At 41.5% G+C, this 16353-nt stretch overlaps 1 protein-coding gene across 3 annotated transcripts in view; it reads left to right on the top strand.

Moving 5' to 3' along the window:
* The window catches only part of LOC149211970 (putative triglyceride lipase), a 532620-nt gene that overhangs the window by 158077 nt on the left and 358190 nt on the right, over positions 1-16353 (top strand). For all 3 annotated transcript variants that reach the window (XM_089391636.1, XM_089391634.1, XM_089391635.1), the window contains exon 5: positions 12751-12820. In XM_089391636.1, the coding sequence (XP_089247762.1) occupies positions 12751-12820 (70 nt within the window). The remainder of the gene's footprint in view (positions 1-12750; positions 12821-16353) is intronic.

Raw genomic sequence — 16353 nt, 5'->3', positions numbered from 1 at the left:
TCCGGAGCAGAATGGAGTAGCAGAAAGAAAGAACAGGACTATTAGAAGCAACTAGGGCCATGATGTATGATCAAGATATGCCAAAATTCTTGTGGGTAGAAGCATGCAACACAACAGTCTAAGAATAGAACTCCTCATTGGGTATTGGGCAAGATTACTTCAGAGAAAGTCTTCACAGGGAAGACGCCTGAATTCAGTCATTTCAGGATATTTGGGAGATTAGCATATTGCCGCATACCCAAGGAAAGGAGGAAGAATTTGGATCAAACTACAGAGAAAGGATATCTAGTGGGATATAACGAGAACGCTAAGGCATACAAAATCTATCTTCCAGGGAGCAGGAAGGTAGTAGTTCGACAAGATGTGAAGTTCATGGAAGACAGGGCTTTCAGAAAATCTTGAGAAATGCCTTTGGAGGAGCAATCAAAAGAGGAACCATTGGTCAAACCTCTTCAACCAACGGAAGAAAATAATTCTTTCTCGGGTCAGGAAGAATCACAGGATGAGGAGGAGCTAACAGAAGCACCTACTGATAGAGGAAGAACGAGCAGGGAACTTCGTCAGATTCTGCGAGATGCAGAGGACTTCATCGGTGCACCAAGGAACAATAAGAGGGAGCGAAAACAACCAGAGAGATATCAGGGATTAGTAGCTCATGATGGGGAGCCTGACAGTTTTCAACAGGCATCTCAACATCAGGTTTGGCTGGATGCAATGGTAGAGGAGTACAACTCCATAATGGTGAACGATGTCTGGGAGGTGTAGTGCTAGGGCCTCAAGACAGATCAGTGGTAGGTTCGAGATGGATCTACAAGATTAAATACGCTGCAGATGACGGTGTTGAGAAATACAAAGCCGGGTTTGTGGCTAAGGGGTATGCTCAGAAGGAAGGAATTGACTACGAAGAGACCTTCTCCCCGGTAGCTAGGTATACATCTATTAGAACTGTGATATCTCTTGCAGCACAAACGGGGTGGGAGATTCATCAAATGGATGTCAAAATGGCATTTCTCAATGTTGTGATAGAAGAAGAGGTATACATTAAACAACTAGAGGGCTTTGAAACACATGAGAAGAAGTCTCATGTATGCAGATTGAAGAAAGCCTTGTATCGGCTGAAACATGCACCTAGAGCATGGTATGGGCGAATCGATGGCTACTTGTAGAAAATGGGATTTGTCAAGAGTGACACAGATCCAAATCTCTACTATTTGGTTGTAGAGAATGAGCCTCTAATCTTAGTATTATATGTGGATTATCTCTTCCTAACAGGATCATCCAGGCTCATAGGAGACTGCAAGAAGAATCTAGCCATGGAGTTCAACATGAAGGATTTGGGACGAATGCATTATTTCCTGGGGTTGGAAGTTTGGCAACAAAAGGGGGAGATCTTCCTTGGGCAAGGGAGATATGATACAGAAATCCTGAAGAGATTCAGGATGGAGGACTGTAGACCCATGGCTACTCCAATGATAACCAATTGGAAGAAGATTGATGCATCAGAAGACAATGATGTTGATCCCACCTTATACAGGTAGCTCATAGGGTCCCTGATGTATCTGGTCAATACCAGGCTAGACATTTGCTATGCTGTCAACACCCTCACTCAGTTCATGGTGAAGCCGAAGAGGGCGCATTGGGCAGTAACCAAACATGCTCTTAGGTATTTACAGGGAACAGTCGATTATGGACTCTTCTACACCAGGGGTAAGGATATCAAATTGAGTGGGTTTATTGATGCAGATTGGGCAGGAAGTTCAGTGGTTTAGAAAAGTGCCTCTGGGTACTCTTTCAACATTGGATTAGGAATGACCTCCTAGTGTAGTAGGAAACAAAAATCCGTGGCTTTGAGCTCAGCTGAGGCAGAATATGTGGCAGCAAGCACAACTTTGTGCGAGGCCATATGGCTTGGAAAACTGCTTGTGAACCTATTTAGAAGAAAGATGGAGGCGACCAGGATCATGTGTGATAATTAGAGTTGCATCAAGCTCTTTGAGAATCTAGTGTTTCTCGATCAGTCAAAGCATATTGATATCTGGTGTCACTTTGTCAGAGACTGTGTTCAACGAGGAGCTGTACAATTGATCTACACTCTTACTGGAGAAAAGGTGGTAGACATCCTTACCAAGGCCCTTGGAAGAACCAAGTTTGATTATTTCAGGGAGAAGATGGGGATGATAAAGAATCCATTTTAGTAGCAGAAACGGGTATGATGTTGCAGTGCAGTGGCAGTCAGTAGTAGCACGATGCAACATGATGAGGAGTTTGCAGTGCAGATGTAGTGTTGGGAAGAAGGACCAGCAAGGGAGTTGCAGTGTAGATGCAATGTTGGGAAGATGGACCAGCAGCAGCACGGATGTAGAGGGAGTTGCAGTACAGATGTAGCAGTGGCAGCGATAGAGCCATGGGCAACAATACGGGATACAACAGTGTAGAGGATGTTGGGCTAGGAGGCTTAGCATCAGCACAGATACCGATGCCGTATGATCAGAGTAATGCTTAGTGTGGAGTGTTACTAGAGCATAGTCCTCGCTAAGAGGGAGTGTTGATTTGGGGTAGCATCGGATGTGCTCTAGCCATGAAAATTGGTGGCGAGGCTAAAGCACATGAAATCTCCAAGACCCATAAATGGTTTGGGCAGATTTTAACCGGTTTGGGAGATATTAAAATTATGAATATTTTTAATAGAGTTCCTAAGTCTAAACTTAGGAAAAATAAAATATTAATGGGTATTAATATAAAAATGGGTTAGAAGGTTCCAAAAGTCATGGATCAAGCCAAATCTAATCTTAGCTGTTGATTAGAGATTTAATCTCGACTGTTGAAGTACCAACAGGAAAAGTATAAGAAGAGGCTTAAGAGTTAGTTGGAGAATACACTGAGGGAGACTAGTCAGTTTGCTTTATGGGGGAGGGTTAGCTGAAAAATTTGAACTAGTGGTTTGGAGAGTAGCAGGAGGCAGCAAGTATGGAACAAAGAGTCGGGAACAACATCAGGGGAACAACGCAGAGGTTGGAGAGGCAGAAGTAGAGGTTGCAGACTGCGCAATCACTGGAGGGCCTGCGTGGTTGACGCAGAGAGGCACAATGCTGACGCAGAGAGGCAAGGGCTGATGCAGAGTGTCTGGGAGCTACTCAAAGGTCAGCCAGGTTGACGCTGAGACTGGGGGAGGTGCTAAAGAATTTTCTCTCTGTTGGGTAAGCTTGTTTAGCACCTAGTTGTATTGAAGAATTGCTGAATAATAAAATCCTCCCTTGTTGCACCGGTTTTCCCACATTGGGTTTTTCCGGGGACTGATTGTCCAAAATATTTGTGTCGATGTGTTAATTCTTGTGTATGTGTTTGTTTCTGTATTATGATGTGATATCTGCAACAAAATTTATTTTAATGTTTACTAAAGGATTTTCATAAATAACTTATCGGGAAATAAGTAGGTAAAATAAATCAGTGGTTGCAGTGATGTAGTTTTCACAGGATCGACACCTCAAACCACCCCCAGATACTTAAATGTTGAGCTAACTTTGCTTGGCATTGGAGATTTTTGATGATGTACCCAACAGACCCAAAGTGCTCCCAAGCTGACCATGACACGATTTTTTGGGCATGACTTGATCTAAAGTCTAGATGATGATGGTCATCCCTAGGATAACAAGAGAGGGATTGTACTACCATTTGGAGCCCCAATGTTGAAGAGAGAGTGTGCCACGTCATACTTCTAGCCTTGTTGAAAATGACTGAAGAGACTTAGAGTAGGGTTTTGATACATGGAGGCATTTTGAGGATGATTCGAGGGCTTCCCCTGAGGCACTTAGTTGATTATGATGATTGGACAACTTTCTTTCCCTTTCTATGCATTTTTTTAGAGCATTTATTTCCCAAAAAGGGCATGATGTCATGCTAGAGGAGAGTTTCAATCCACTCGTGTGGGATTTTGTGGATTATTTTTGTTATGTTGAGCAATTGGTTGGTTTGCAAGCCATTTACTTCACGTGCACTCAAAATTAAGCTTGTCAGAGGGCTTCTAGGCTAATTATTTTAGGTGATACACCTCATATAAATAGATGCTCACTCATTTATATTATTTCATCATCACTCATGGATTTCAACCTCCTTTAAAGAGTTTGACTTAGCCTTGTGTAAACTTGCTACTTGTGGAAATGTGATCTTCATGGTGTTATAGCTATTGTAGATAGGTATTTGTCTTGGTGATGTCTTTTTGGGATTGAGGGAAGGATATTTCATGGAAGAATTGAATGTTTTAGTGTAGATTTTGATTATTTTTCATGTAATTAATTGTTTCTACGGTTTTTCTTTGTTCCATGTCTAAATGCATACTATTTATGGAAATTCTTGACTGATTATTGCATGTAAAATTTATCTTCCTTGAAATCCATAGGGGACATCCAAGAGAGCTTCCACTATATAATTTCTCCCCTCACAAAAAAGATAGCTAGGGTTTGTACGAATGAACACAAAAGGTTTTCCTCCTTAGTCCAATCATCTATCCATTATCTCTTAAATTTAGCCCTAAGCACTGCATCATCCAAGTAAGAATAGGCACTGACATCCTTGGTGTTCGCCAAAAGCCTTCAAAACATAAATATTTTCCCTTCATGTTATTTTCCAAGTCCTCCAAGGCAAGCTACTAGGGCTATCTTGTAGGGCCGAATTCAATTAGGGCATCCTTAGATGAATGATGGAGCTAAAGAGACTTGGACTTGACCTTGTTGAGCCATTAAACTCAAAATATAGCCTTTAGCATGGCTAAGTTTGCCCTAAGAGGGTTGACATCATCTTCTCTATGCAATTTGTGCCCTAGAAAAATCCTAACCCTAGCTAGGGCTTCAACATAGGGCTTAATTTGTGTGCTTGCTTTCTCCTTTGTTGATTGTATCTTTTGTAAACCCTTTCCCTAATGCATGTATCCCTAGAAATATTTTCACTGCTATACATCCTGAAACATTGGGCAATACATGTCATCCTTATGCATGGTGTATGATACACATGAAAATTCCTTGATTACAATTACTAGAAATTTATATCTTAATTGTTTTGTAGTTTATTTGTTATTATGACAAATATCAATAAATTAACAATTGTGATATTCACCAAAAATAAAATAAACTGTGGAATATAAACTAGAAGTTGAGAAAATTATGCACACACACAATAATTTTTGAACTAATATTCCCCAGAAAAACCCCGAAGGGAAAATCGATGCAACAAATGAGGGTTTATTTTATTATTCTGCAGGGGTAAAAATATGAGGACAATATTTGGATGCCCAACTGTCTATCCTTCGGAAATAATATGGCTAAACTAATCTCGAGAAGAATTCTTCCTCTACAGAAAGACTCAACCTCCCTTTGGCCTGCTTGTTCTCTCCCTGACAACGCGCCTTGCTCTGAACTTGCACTACTAACCTAGGAAATTCGTACTGCTTGCAATTTGACTCCCACTGAGCCATCTAGCCTCCCTTTGCCTTCCAGGTAATCTCATGGCCATGGCCTCCAACAACTGAAACGACTCCCTTTCTGGCACATGCACTAGGGTTTCTAGCTTCTCGCACAAGCTATTCGACCTCTCTATAGAATAATTTCAACCTCCCTCTCCCTGCCTTTGGCATTGGAAAAATGCTGCAAAATGTTGGAATTTCTAAGTCTATCTGTTAGAAATTCTTCCTGTACTATCTAGTTTATTTCTTCCTACTTGTTCAGTTACTTAACAAGTTATTTACCATGTAAATACTGAAAATAAATACAAGTACAGTATCAACACATACAGATCATAAACTGAAAGAAACAAGCACACAAGTGACATTGTTGTTTTTGGACTAATGTAACCGGAAAAACCCAATGTAGGAAAATCAGTGTAGCTATTCAGATGGTTTTATTATTATGCAGTTTTAGAATACAACTAGGGTGCCAGAAATGGCTCACCCAACAGAGAATGCCCTCGGCAATAGTACCTCTCAGTCGGAGACAGATATTCCGGTTAAATCACCAGATGAACGATCTGGCAGCAACAATACAACTTTTGCTGCTCTGCGTCACCCTGATAGGGACTGCATCACCCTATGTAGCTCTCCAGCTCCAATCTGCCCCACAAAATCTCCCAACACTGTCTCTAGGGTCTACGTTAGTCTCTTTGACCCAGCGTTAGCCTCTCTGGCCCCGCGTCAGCCTCTCGGGGCTCTGTGTTAGCCTCTGGAGCCACGTCTCACTCGCTGGCCCTCCTCAGGCTCTGCGCAACTCCTCGCTGCCTCTGCATGGCCTCTAGCTGGCTCTGCGTCGACCCTCTCCCGGCTTCTGCGCTGATGCTTTCAGTACTAACTCTGCCTCTCTGCTATGGATTCACTGCCCCTCAGCTGCGACTCTGATCAGTCACTCAATTTCCTCAACAAACCTTGCCCCAGAAAATCGAGTTCTTGATCTCTCTCGGTGTGTCCTCCAACTGACCCTCAACCCTTCTATTATACTTTTCTCGTTGGTTCATCAACGGCCAAGATTAAATCTCCAATCAATGACTAAGATTAGATTTGGCTTGATCCATGACTTTTGGACCATTCTAACTTAGTTTTATATTAATTTACATTAATATTTTATTTTTCCTAAGTTTAGACTTAGGAACTCCATTAAATTTTTTAATTATTTTAATATCTCCCAAACTGGTTAGATTTTGCCCAAACCATTTATGGGTCTTGGAGATCTCATGTGCTATAACCTCTTCACCAATTGTCGTGGTTAGAGCACATCCGATGCTACCCCAAATCAACACTCCCTTTTAACGAGGACTCTGCTCTAGTAATACTCCTCACTGAGTATCACCCTGATCATCCATAATGGCTCCCTGCGCTGATGCTAGGCCGCGCTGCCCAACATCCTCTCCACTGCTGCATCATGTACTGCTACCTATGGCCTTGCCACTGCCACTGCTGCATCCGTACGACAGCTTCCTCTGCATCTGTGATGTTGCCCATGGCCCTGCCATTGCCACTGCTGCATCTACACTGCATCCCCTCTCATCATGCTGTATCATGCTGCCTATAGCACTGCCACTGCTAACTGCTGCACTGCACCTCAGTTACTGAGAAGCAACTGATCCTCCCAAGTCTGACATCACTGTCAGGCTAAAGACGTTCCTGACGCTAAAGTCCCTCTGTCACTGACAAGTGTTCCCTCTCTCACCTCTGCACTATTGCAACAACTCCATGCATCTCGCATTGCTGCTTCACGCTGTGGGACTCCTGCACTATAGCACTCTCTGTTTCTCCATCTGCATTCGTCTCTACCGACATCTGCTAGTCCTGCTACTCCTCTTCGGGGCTCCCGTAGCAAGTTATAATCCAACAGGTTGGGTACCTCGAGGATTCTGCCACTCATCGCCTGTAGTTCGTCTGACTACAGCTCGATGTCTCCCCACCTCTTCTCTTGAGGTGCATGAGCACTCATGGCACAGTCGTCATCAGTCTCCACTTCCTTCTCCGCTTTAGCCGGCACAACCTTGGTCTCAGAAGCCTCTCCCTTGCTCTTCTTCCTAGGATACTGGTTCGCACAGTGAGCCAGTTCCCCACAATGGAGGCACTTGATCTTGGAGAGGTCCTTCTTCTTTCTTTTCTCTTGCTTTCCCGCAGATGCGGGAGCCGCATCTTCTTCTTCCTCCTTGATTCTGACCCCTTTTCTGCTACTCCCCGCCTTGGACACCTGTCTGATTTCTTCTTGACGAAGATCCACCCACAGTTCCTCCCAATCTGGAAGGCTCATCCTGCACAATATGCTCTGGACAAATACCTCCCAATCCTCTGAGACTGCATTCAATGTGGTCCTCACCATCAATTCCTGATCTGGAAGTAAGTTGATCACAGATCTCCTTCAATCCACCGAGGAAGACATCTATCTGCTCTCCCTTCTGCATCTAATATGACCGCATTTGATTTTCAAGTAAAATCCTCCTTTGCACGAAAGTATGCTGGTACAATTTCTTCAGGGCTTCCCACATCTCATTTTCCATTTCCTTCTCGGCAATATGTGGCAGCACATTATCCTTGACACCATCAAAGATGATGCACTTTGCCCTGGCCATTGCTTCCTCGTACTTGTCATTTTCAGCTGGGTCAACCGGGGTTGCTATCATTTTCACGGCGAAGTGTTTGATGCGATACCTGTCTAGAATGGACAAGACCCTGGCCTTCCAAACTACGAAGTTTGAAGCTCCATCTAGTCTATCTTGATCTCTTAGTCCATTCACTGCCATTTCACTGCTCCTCTTTCGACTCTTTCAAGTCTCTCTACTTCCCGTCTAGAAGTTCTCGGTTTGACTCCCTCTGAGCCTCGATTTCCCTTCTGGAAATCCCTTTGCCAATGTCGAGATGCCCCACTCCGATCGTTTGTGTAGCTGCACCACTGATTCAGATTTCTTGGCTAGAAATCCTCAGCAGCAATTCCCTCCTCCTTAGTCTTGCCCTGTTAGGTACTGTTTTGACCACAGTACCCCACCAGCTTAGCTCCATAACTTACCCACAGCCTCCTATGCCCCAACAGTTTGAAGGTTAGAGCCTCTAGGGTCTGCGCAATCTCGGCATTGGCACAATCTGCACCTCCTGGCCACAATGTCGATCCTTCCTGGTTGAGAATGATGACCGGGCACTGCATAGGTCAGGTTTGCTCTTCTCTGCCTTAGCACTGATCCTCCTCTTGGCTCGAACTGATGACACAGGCTCTCTGCGTCACCCCTGTCACTCGGGACAACTGTTTCCGCTGCTACTGCTCTGCTTAGCTGATGCCTTTAGTTATCCCGTGATCTACAATCACGCTCTGATAACATGTTGGAATTTCTAAGTCAGTTCGTTAGAAATTCTTCCTGTACTATCTAATTTATTTCTTCCTACTTGTTAAGTTACTTAACAAGTTATTTACCATGTAAATACTGAAAATAAATACAGGTATAGTATCAACACATACAGATCATAAACTGAAAGAAACAAGCACACAAGTGACACCCTTGTTTCTGGACTAATGTCCCCAGAAAAACCCAATGCGGGAAAATCGGTGCAGCTATTCAGAGGGTTTTATTATTATGCAGTTTCAAAATACAACTAGGGTGCCAGAAATGGCTCACCCAACAGAGAATGCCCTCAGCAGTAGTACCTCTCAGTTGGAGACAGATATTCCGACTAAATCACCGGATGAACGATCTGACAACAACAATACAACTTCTGTTGCTTTGCGTCACCCTATCCAACTCTCTAGCTCCAATCTGCCCCAGGAAATCTCCTAGCGCTGCCTCTAGGGTATGCGTCAGCCCAACGTCAGCGTATATGTCCCAGCGTTAGCCTCTCGGGGCTCTGTGTCAGCCTCTGAAGCCTTTGCGTCTCACATGCTGGCCCTCCTCAGGCTCTGCGCAACTCTTGGATGCCTTTGCGTGGCCTCTGGTTGCCTCTGTGTGTTCTCTAGCTGGCTCTGTGTCTACCCTCTCCTGATTTCTACGCTGATGCTTCCGGTACTAACTCTGGCTCTCTGCTATGTCTTCACTGCCTCTCACCTGCAACTTTGATCACTCATTCAATTTCCTCAGCAAACCCTGCCCTAGAAAATCAAGTTCTTGATCTCTCTCAGTTTGTCCTCCAACTAACCCTCAAGCCTCTTCTTATACTTTTCTCGTTGGTTCATCAACGGCCGAGATTAAATCTTTAATCAACGGCTAAGATTAGATTTGGCTTGATCCATGACTTTTCGACTATTCTAACTCAGTTTTATATTAATTCACATTAACATTTTAATTTTTCTAAGTTTAGACTTAGGAACTCCATTAAAAATATTAATTATTTTAATATCTCCCAAACTGGTTAGATTCTGCCCAAACCATTTCTGGGTCTTGGAGATCTCATGTTCTATAGCCTCTTCACCAATTTTCGTGGCTAGAGCACATTCGATGCTACCTCAAATCAACATGAAACTCCTCTAGAATTCTCTTTATTGCTCCCTCAATCACAGATGCTCTCCTTCTCTGGCTCAAACTCACTTCCTTGCTAAATTTCGACAACTGAATAGCTCGATCTGCCAAGGAACTTGCTGCCCTCTTGTGTCTCTCTCCATCCCATCATCTTGCTCTTATAATCTCTTGCTGGAGCTTCAAAGACCATGATTAGATCCTCGTCAATGGCTAAGATCATCTTAGACTCGATCCATGTGAGTCTCTAGAGCATTCTCGATCATCCTTAATTAATTCCCCTTAATTAACCAATTTTCCGAAGTTAGACATAGGAAAAATTTAAATGATGGCTAATTATTTCAATTAAGTGGTTTCACAAGCTTATATTGCAAAGCCTTTTCTAGGTTTTGGAGATCTCGTGTTCCTTAGCCTCTTAGACACAAATTGAGACTAGAATACTTGTCCGATGCTACCAAAATCTAAGAACACATCTCCTTTACAAGAAGAATTGTGACTTGTTTGCTAAAAAGTGTCTTCACCTAGCCCATATTTACATCACCTTGAGCCATATAGTCTAGTATAATCTTTATGTGATCATTGTGAAACCTCCTTTGTGGTGCTGCCACTAAAGAGCAGGAGTAAGATTATTGAGGTGACAGTGGCATTCTCCCTCATTGTGACAAGGTCTGGCCTTTGCCTTGTTAGGCCTCTCACAAGGCTTGCAAGATTTTGAGGAAGCAAAGTCCAATCTCCAAGAATAACCATCATTGAATTATGTGCCAAGCAAATGATAGGTGGAGTGCTTCTTAAAGACCATTATCAAGTGCTGCATGAGATCCATGTAGCAAGAGGTGACCATCGTGGTCCACATCAGCATAAGCCATTCGTGGTGACAAATCAAGCCACATAAGCATGTGTGCTTATGTGATAAAGCTTTCAACTAAGTCAAGATGGGTCAACTAGTTGTTGTGAGGGATATAATTACATAAAATAAAAATATACATCAAAAGAGAGAGTACTTCGCCAATAGTGACAACCAAGGTCATGATAATGTGCTCCAAATGTCAAAAAGCCCGATGTTTCGGTGCTAATATACGAGAGTCACACATACAATACAAATGTAATACCGTGATGTGATGATGCAAGCATCATCTCCTAATAAGCTGATCCATAAAGAAAAAGGCATGCAAATGAATGGGCCATCTACCAATGACATATCGCAATGCCATAAGGCATGAGCATGAACTGTAGCCATGAATTGAGAACTAGATACCAAGACAATCCACTGACTAAGCCATGGAACCAATGTGTAACATTCCATGCAACATCAAGATGAGGTAAGGTGATCCATGATCATCAATCTGCTCGACCAAAATGCATCCAAACAAAAATAGGTGTATATGCCCATTCCATCAAGAAATCCTTAGGCATTATGCTGCAAATAATATGTTGTGATGAAAATCACAAGTGTTATCCTCATGATATATGAGGGATCACAATCCCTGCTTAAAAAACATGAAGGGTCATTTGTTGATGATTGATGTGAGAGATGCTTGTCTAAATTATTTCTTTACATTACTAAGAACCATGGACTGTTTTTCCAGTTTGAGGGTTTTTAATTAAGCGAACAGTGGTCTCCTGATGTTTGATTTGTATGTTAGTGAAGGTGTCTGGTGTTTGACTTGTGTGATTATACTTGTTTTCAAACAGTATTTTGAAGCATCTGTAGCTAAAACATAAAGATAAGGTGCAAGAAGGAATTCTTGCTTGATTGATTTATGTAAAATAATTATATTCAACAACACACCATTAATTGAGACAAAAGTTGAAGCATTGGAGAAAAACAATTCCACCATAAAAACAAAGTATTGGCGTAACTTGAGATCAGATCAAATATCTGTTTATATGGCCATTCCACCTTGTGATATGCCTTGTTAAAATCAATTTTTTCTAGAAGATTCCATTGACCAATTTCCTTGGCCCACCGTGTACTCTTGTAAGATATGAAGACTACGTCTAGAAAATACTCTCCCGAGTTGCAAAAAGCATGTCCAAAATGTATCTTCCTTGAATAAATGTCATTTTTTAGGATTAAACAATCCATTCCACAAGCTGTTGGATGGTCAAGGAAAGCGCCTTAGCTAAAATCTTATATGGAATTTTTAGTAAGGTGATTGGGCACCGGGTTTTGATGGTGTCTTTGGCTGAATTTTTTGGGGATAAACTTGATGAACCCTTTGATTGTGACTTTCACACATTATTCTTGAATAGGAAACTTCCGTGGGCATGCAGAACATGTCATGTCTAATCCATTACACATCTTCCTGAAAAATTTCAAAGGGAGGAATATCAAAGTCCAAGAGACAATCAGATTTTCAACTTATTTAGTGCTGTGAAAAGTTCTTATTTAGTGTTCTACTTACCATTTGATATTTAAATTCAAAACAGTGGTGTAGTACAAAGTATAATGTACAATTGAATGGGTCAAAATTAGATTAGAATACGAAGTACATTTCTCAATTAAATGGGCACCTTGTGACAACAAGAACACTAATCTATTCCTGTATTCTAAAATAAGTAGGTTTTATTCAAATTGTCATTTAAGGAAAATGTTTCTAGGAGTTTTATATCATGAGAATAATTTAAAATGGGTTATATGTGTTTTGTGTGTACTCTTTCAGATTGGCTTCTTTCCTTTGAGGGGAAAACTCACATTGGTGACTTGTAAATTTATATGGATAGTTTTCATTATATTTGCCTTTACTTTTGGAAAATGCATCTTATATTACATTGATAGATATCTGTTCTTACTTTTTGCAGGGCAAAAGAGCCAAACTGGAATGAAAATTTCAAACTTAATGTTAAAGATCCAACCACAAAATATTTGCAAGTAAGAAACCTCCAGTACTATACATCAGGAGAATATATATGTGGATTTCGATTTGTTTTAAGATTTAATAATTTAATAGAGCAACTTTAAACATCCAGTCCGTGTATTCCTTAGAAGATAAATTAAAATCTGTTGTAAGTGTTACCACAAAATCTAGCAGGCCTTGGAGAGGGAAACCCTACAAGACAAGTAGCTAGACCAAGTGCTAACGATGGGGTAGAGGCCCAATGTCAGCTCAGCCAAAACCCCCTCCTCTTTACAGACTTTAACCAATTGGAGGAGTCCCAGTAGGAAGGAGATCACTTAAACTAGATATGTTAGGTATACGGCACAAAGTGATTGAGCTAGAGTTCATTCAAGAGAGAGAGTCAATAATGGTTCACAACTTCAAAGAAGTAAAATGCTCTCAAAGAAAAGCCCTAGACCTAGGATTTCAAGAAAGCTACAGATGGTATACATGCATTATCGATCCACTTGGAGACCCATGATGATGTCATTGTGCCTCCTCACCCACTTGGGAACACCACATTTGATTTGTTTAGATATGAAGTGTCCACCCCCTTGATCACTATGTTTGGAGCTTATTCTCTCACCTTGGCACACTTTGGACTCCACTAGGCCTCTTCAATGGCCCAACGAATCATTGTATCTACTATTTTTCCCTCTTAAGAGGCTTATCTTTGTCTTGTGGAACTATCTTGGTGGGCTTGTCACCAGGGCATGTCATTATTGTACATTATTTTATTATTTGAGGCTTAATTAGGCCTAATTAGGGAAATCAAACTCTTTACGTAGGATATAAAGTGAAGAGAGCTCATTTGAATCTCATCATCACTTTGATTTGCATCAATTGTTTCTTTTGGGATTTTCGCTAGCCCCTTTGATGGACGAGTTCGAGTTTTAATGAATTTCGATGTTTGGAAAAACTTGATTCTTATCCTTGGAGCTTCGATTTTCTTGCATCTGGATGATTGGAATAATTTCACTATACTTGTGAGTAATTTTTTCATGTTTATCTTCTAATTTGTCTCATGTAATGGTGTGTGAAATATTTTCATTCGTGAAGCCGGTGTCGCTGCCCTTGTGCTTATGCGAAGTTGCTAAATCTTGTCTTTGTGAGGGATTTTTCATATGATTGTTGTGAAGTATGGTGAATTTGTTGATTTGGGGTAGCATCGGATGTGCTCTAGCCATGAAAATTGGTGGAGAGGCTAAAGCACATGAGATCTCCAAGACCCAGAAATGGTTTGGGGAAATCCTACCTGGTGAAGGAGATATTAAAATAATAAATATTTTTAATGGGTTCTTAAGTCTAATCTTAGGAAAAAAATATTAATGGGTATTAATCTAAAACTGGGTTAGAAGGTTCTAAATGACATGGATCAAGCCAAATCTAATCTTAGCCGTTGATTAGAGATGTAATCTCGGCCGACTCAACAGAAAAAGTATAAGAGGAGGCTTGAGGGTCAATTGGAGATACACTAGAGTGATCAGTCAGTTCGATTTTCTAGAGTGGGGTTTGCTAAGAGAAATCAAACCAGTGATCAGAGTTGCAATGAGGGGCAGTGAGTGCATAGCAGAGAGGCAGAGATAGTGCCAAAAGACTAGTGCAGAGGCAGAGAGGCAGACGTAGAGCTAGAGGAAGCCACGTAGAGGCCACTAGTGACTGCACAGAGGGCCAAAGGGCCTGCGTGAGTGAAGCAGAGGCTGCAAAAGTGACGCAGAGGGCCATACAGGCTGCGAAGAGCCTCAAAGCATTGATGCAGAGGGTTTCAGGCTGATGCAAAGGCCAGGAGGGCTGACGCAGTGCCTCAGAGAAGCACTGGAGAGGGATTCGTGGAGCAGAGTTTCAAAATATCTGCTTTCGAATAGAGGTATTACTGCCAAATTATTTTCTCTGTAGGGTGAGCCAGTTTGACACCTAGTTGTATTCAGAAAAGCTGCATAATAATAAAACCCTCAAAACTGGTGCATCGGTTTTCCCAAGTTGGGTTTTTCTGGGGACGATTGTCTAAAAATAACGGTGCCCCTTGTGTGTTTGTCTATTTCTTTCAGTTGCTGATCTGTAGATAGTTGAGACTGCATTGTGTTTATTTCAGTATTTATATGGTTAAATAACTAGTTCAATAATTAACAAGTAGGAGAAATAAACCAGATAGTGCAAAATTTTTTCTAAAGGGTTAGACTTAGAAATTTCAACAGAATTATTGTCCTAAGGGTACATGATTATTCATGATTTGGCTTGATAAGTCATCAATTGCAACATAAAGAAGTATAAATTTCCTTATGTAACCTAGTTGTTGTTAAGGCATACGAAGCTGTTGGGGAACTCCTTGGTTGGGAATAAACATCTTTAAACATTGATTTAATTAGACTCTATTCTACGAATAGGCTAGGCACTGATCTAGTCCTAAGGTGATCACAAAGCATATTCTTCTCACCTCCCTTTTCTAAGCCCTAACCTAGTAGGCTTCCTAGGGCATCTTATAAAATCATATTTAGCCATTAAAAATCCTTGAAAATTGGTCAACTATTGCGCTAGGGTCTGTGAAAGTTCCTAAATCTAACACATCAAAAACACCTGCTGCAATTTTTGGTTTACTATCTCCTACTTGTTTTTTACATTAACAAGTTATTTAATTTCATAAATATCGAAGTAAACACAAATGCAGCCTACATAGATATGTAGATCATGCACTGAAATAAACTGAGATAATCACACAAGGGACATCGTTATGTTTGGGCAATCATCCCGGAAAAACCCAATGCGGGAAAACCGTTGTAGCATATAGAGAGTTTGTATTATTAAACAGATTTTTGAATACAACTAGGGTGCTAGAAATGGCTCACCCTTCAGAGAATATCCTTGGTAGTAGTACCTCTTTCCGGAGATAGATATTCCAGCAAATCAGCGACCGTATGATCAACCCCACAGACTGTTCCTTGTTTTGGACAACGAAAGCTACTCCAAGCACTGCTGTGGAACTGCGTCACCCTTTCTTGGCTCAGGATCTGCTGATTAGCGCACAGTTTTCCCCATAGAATCTCCCAGCGCTGCCTATGAAGCCCTCTGCGTCCTCTGCGTCAACCTCTACGACTTTTGTGTTAGTCTCTAGGGCCCTCTGCATCCTTTGCGTTGGCTCCTTAGGCCTCTGCGTCAGCCCTTCTTGGGCCCGTGCTACCTCTTCCGGCGCTTCACTACCTCTCTGCGATGTATTCTTTAGCCTTGGATCGAAATCCCTTGCTGAACTGCCCCTCATTGTAACTGATCTCTAACTCGATTTGCTCAGCAAAATCAGCCCCAGAAAATCAAATTCTTGATCTCTCTTGGTGTCTCTCCAACTGACCCTCAAGCCTCCTCTTATACTTTTCCTGTTGACTATTCAATGGCCGAGATTAAGTCCCTAATTAACGGCTAAGATTAGATCTGGCTTGATTCTTGTCACTTAGAACTTTCTCACCCATTTTATATTAATAGACATTAATATTTTTATTTTCCTAAGTTTAGACTTAGGAACCCATTAAAAATATTA

The sequence above is a fragment of the Pinus tabuliformis genome, chromosome 1_1 (genome assembly GCF_031772625.1).
Source record: "Pinus tabuliformis cultivar Carrire ecotype Pingquan chromosome 1_1, CPIR1, whole genome shotgun sequence".
NCBI classification, from domain to species: Eukaryota; Viridiplantae; Streptophyta; class Pinopsida; order Pinales; family Pinaceae; genus Pinus; species Pinus tabuliformis.
Note: the sequence above shows the minus strand (reverse complement) of the source record. Positions and strands in the feature narration are given on the sequence as shown.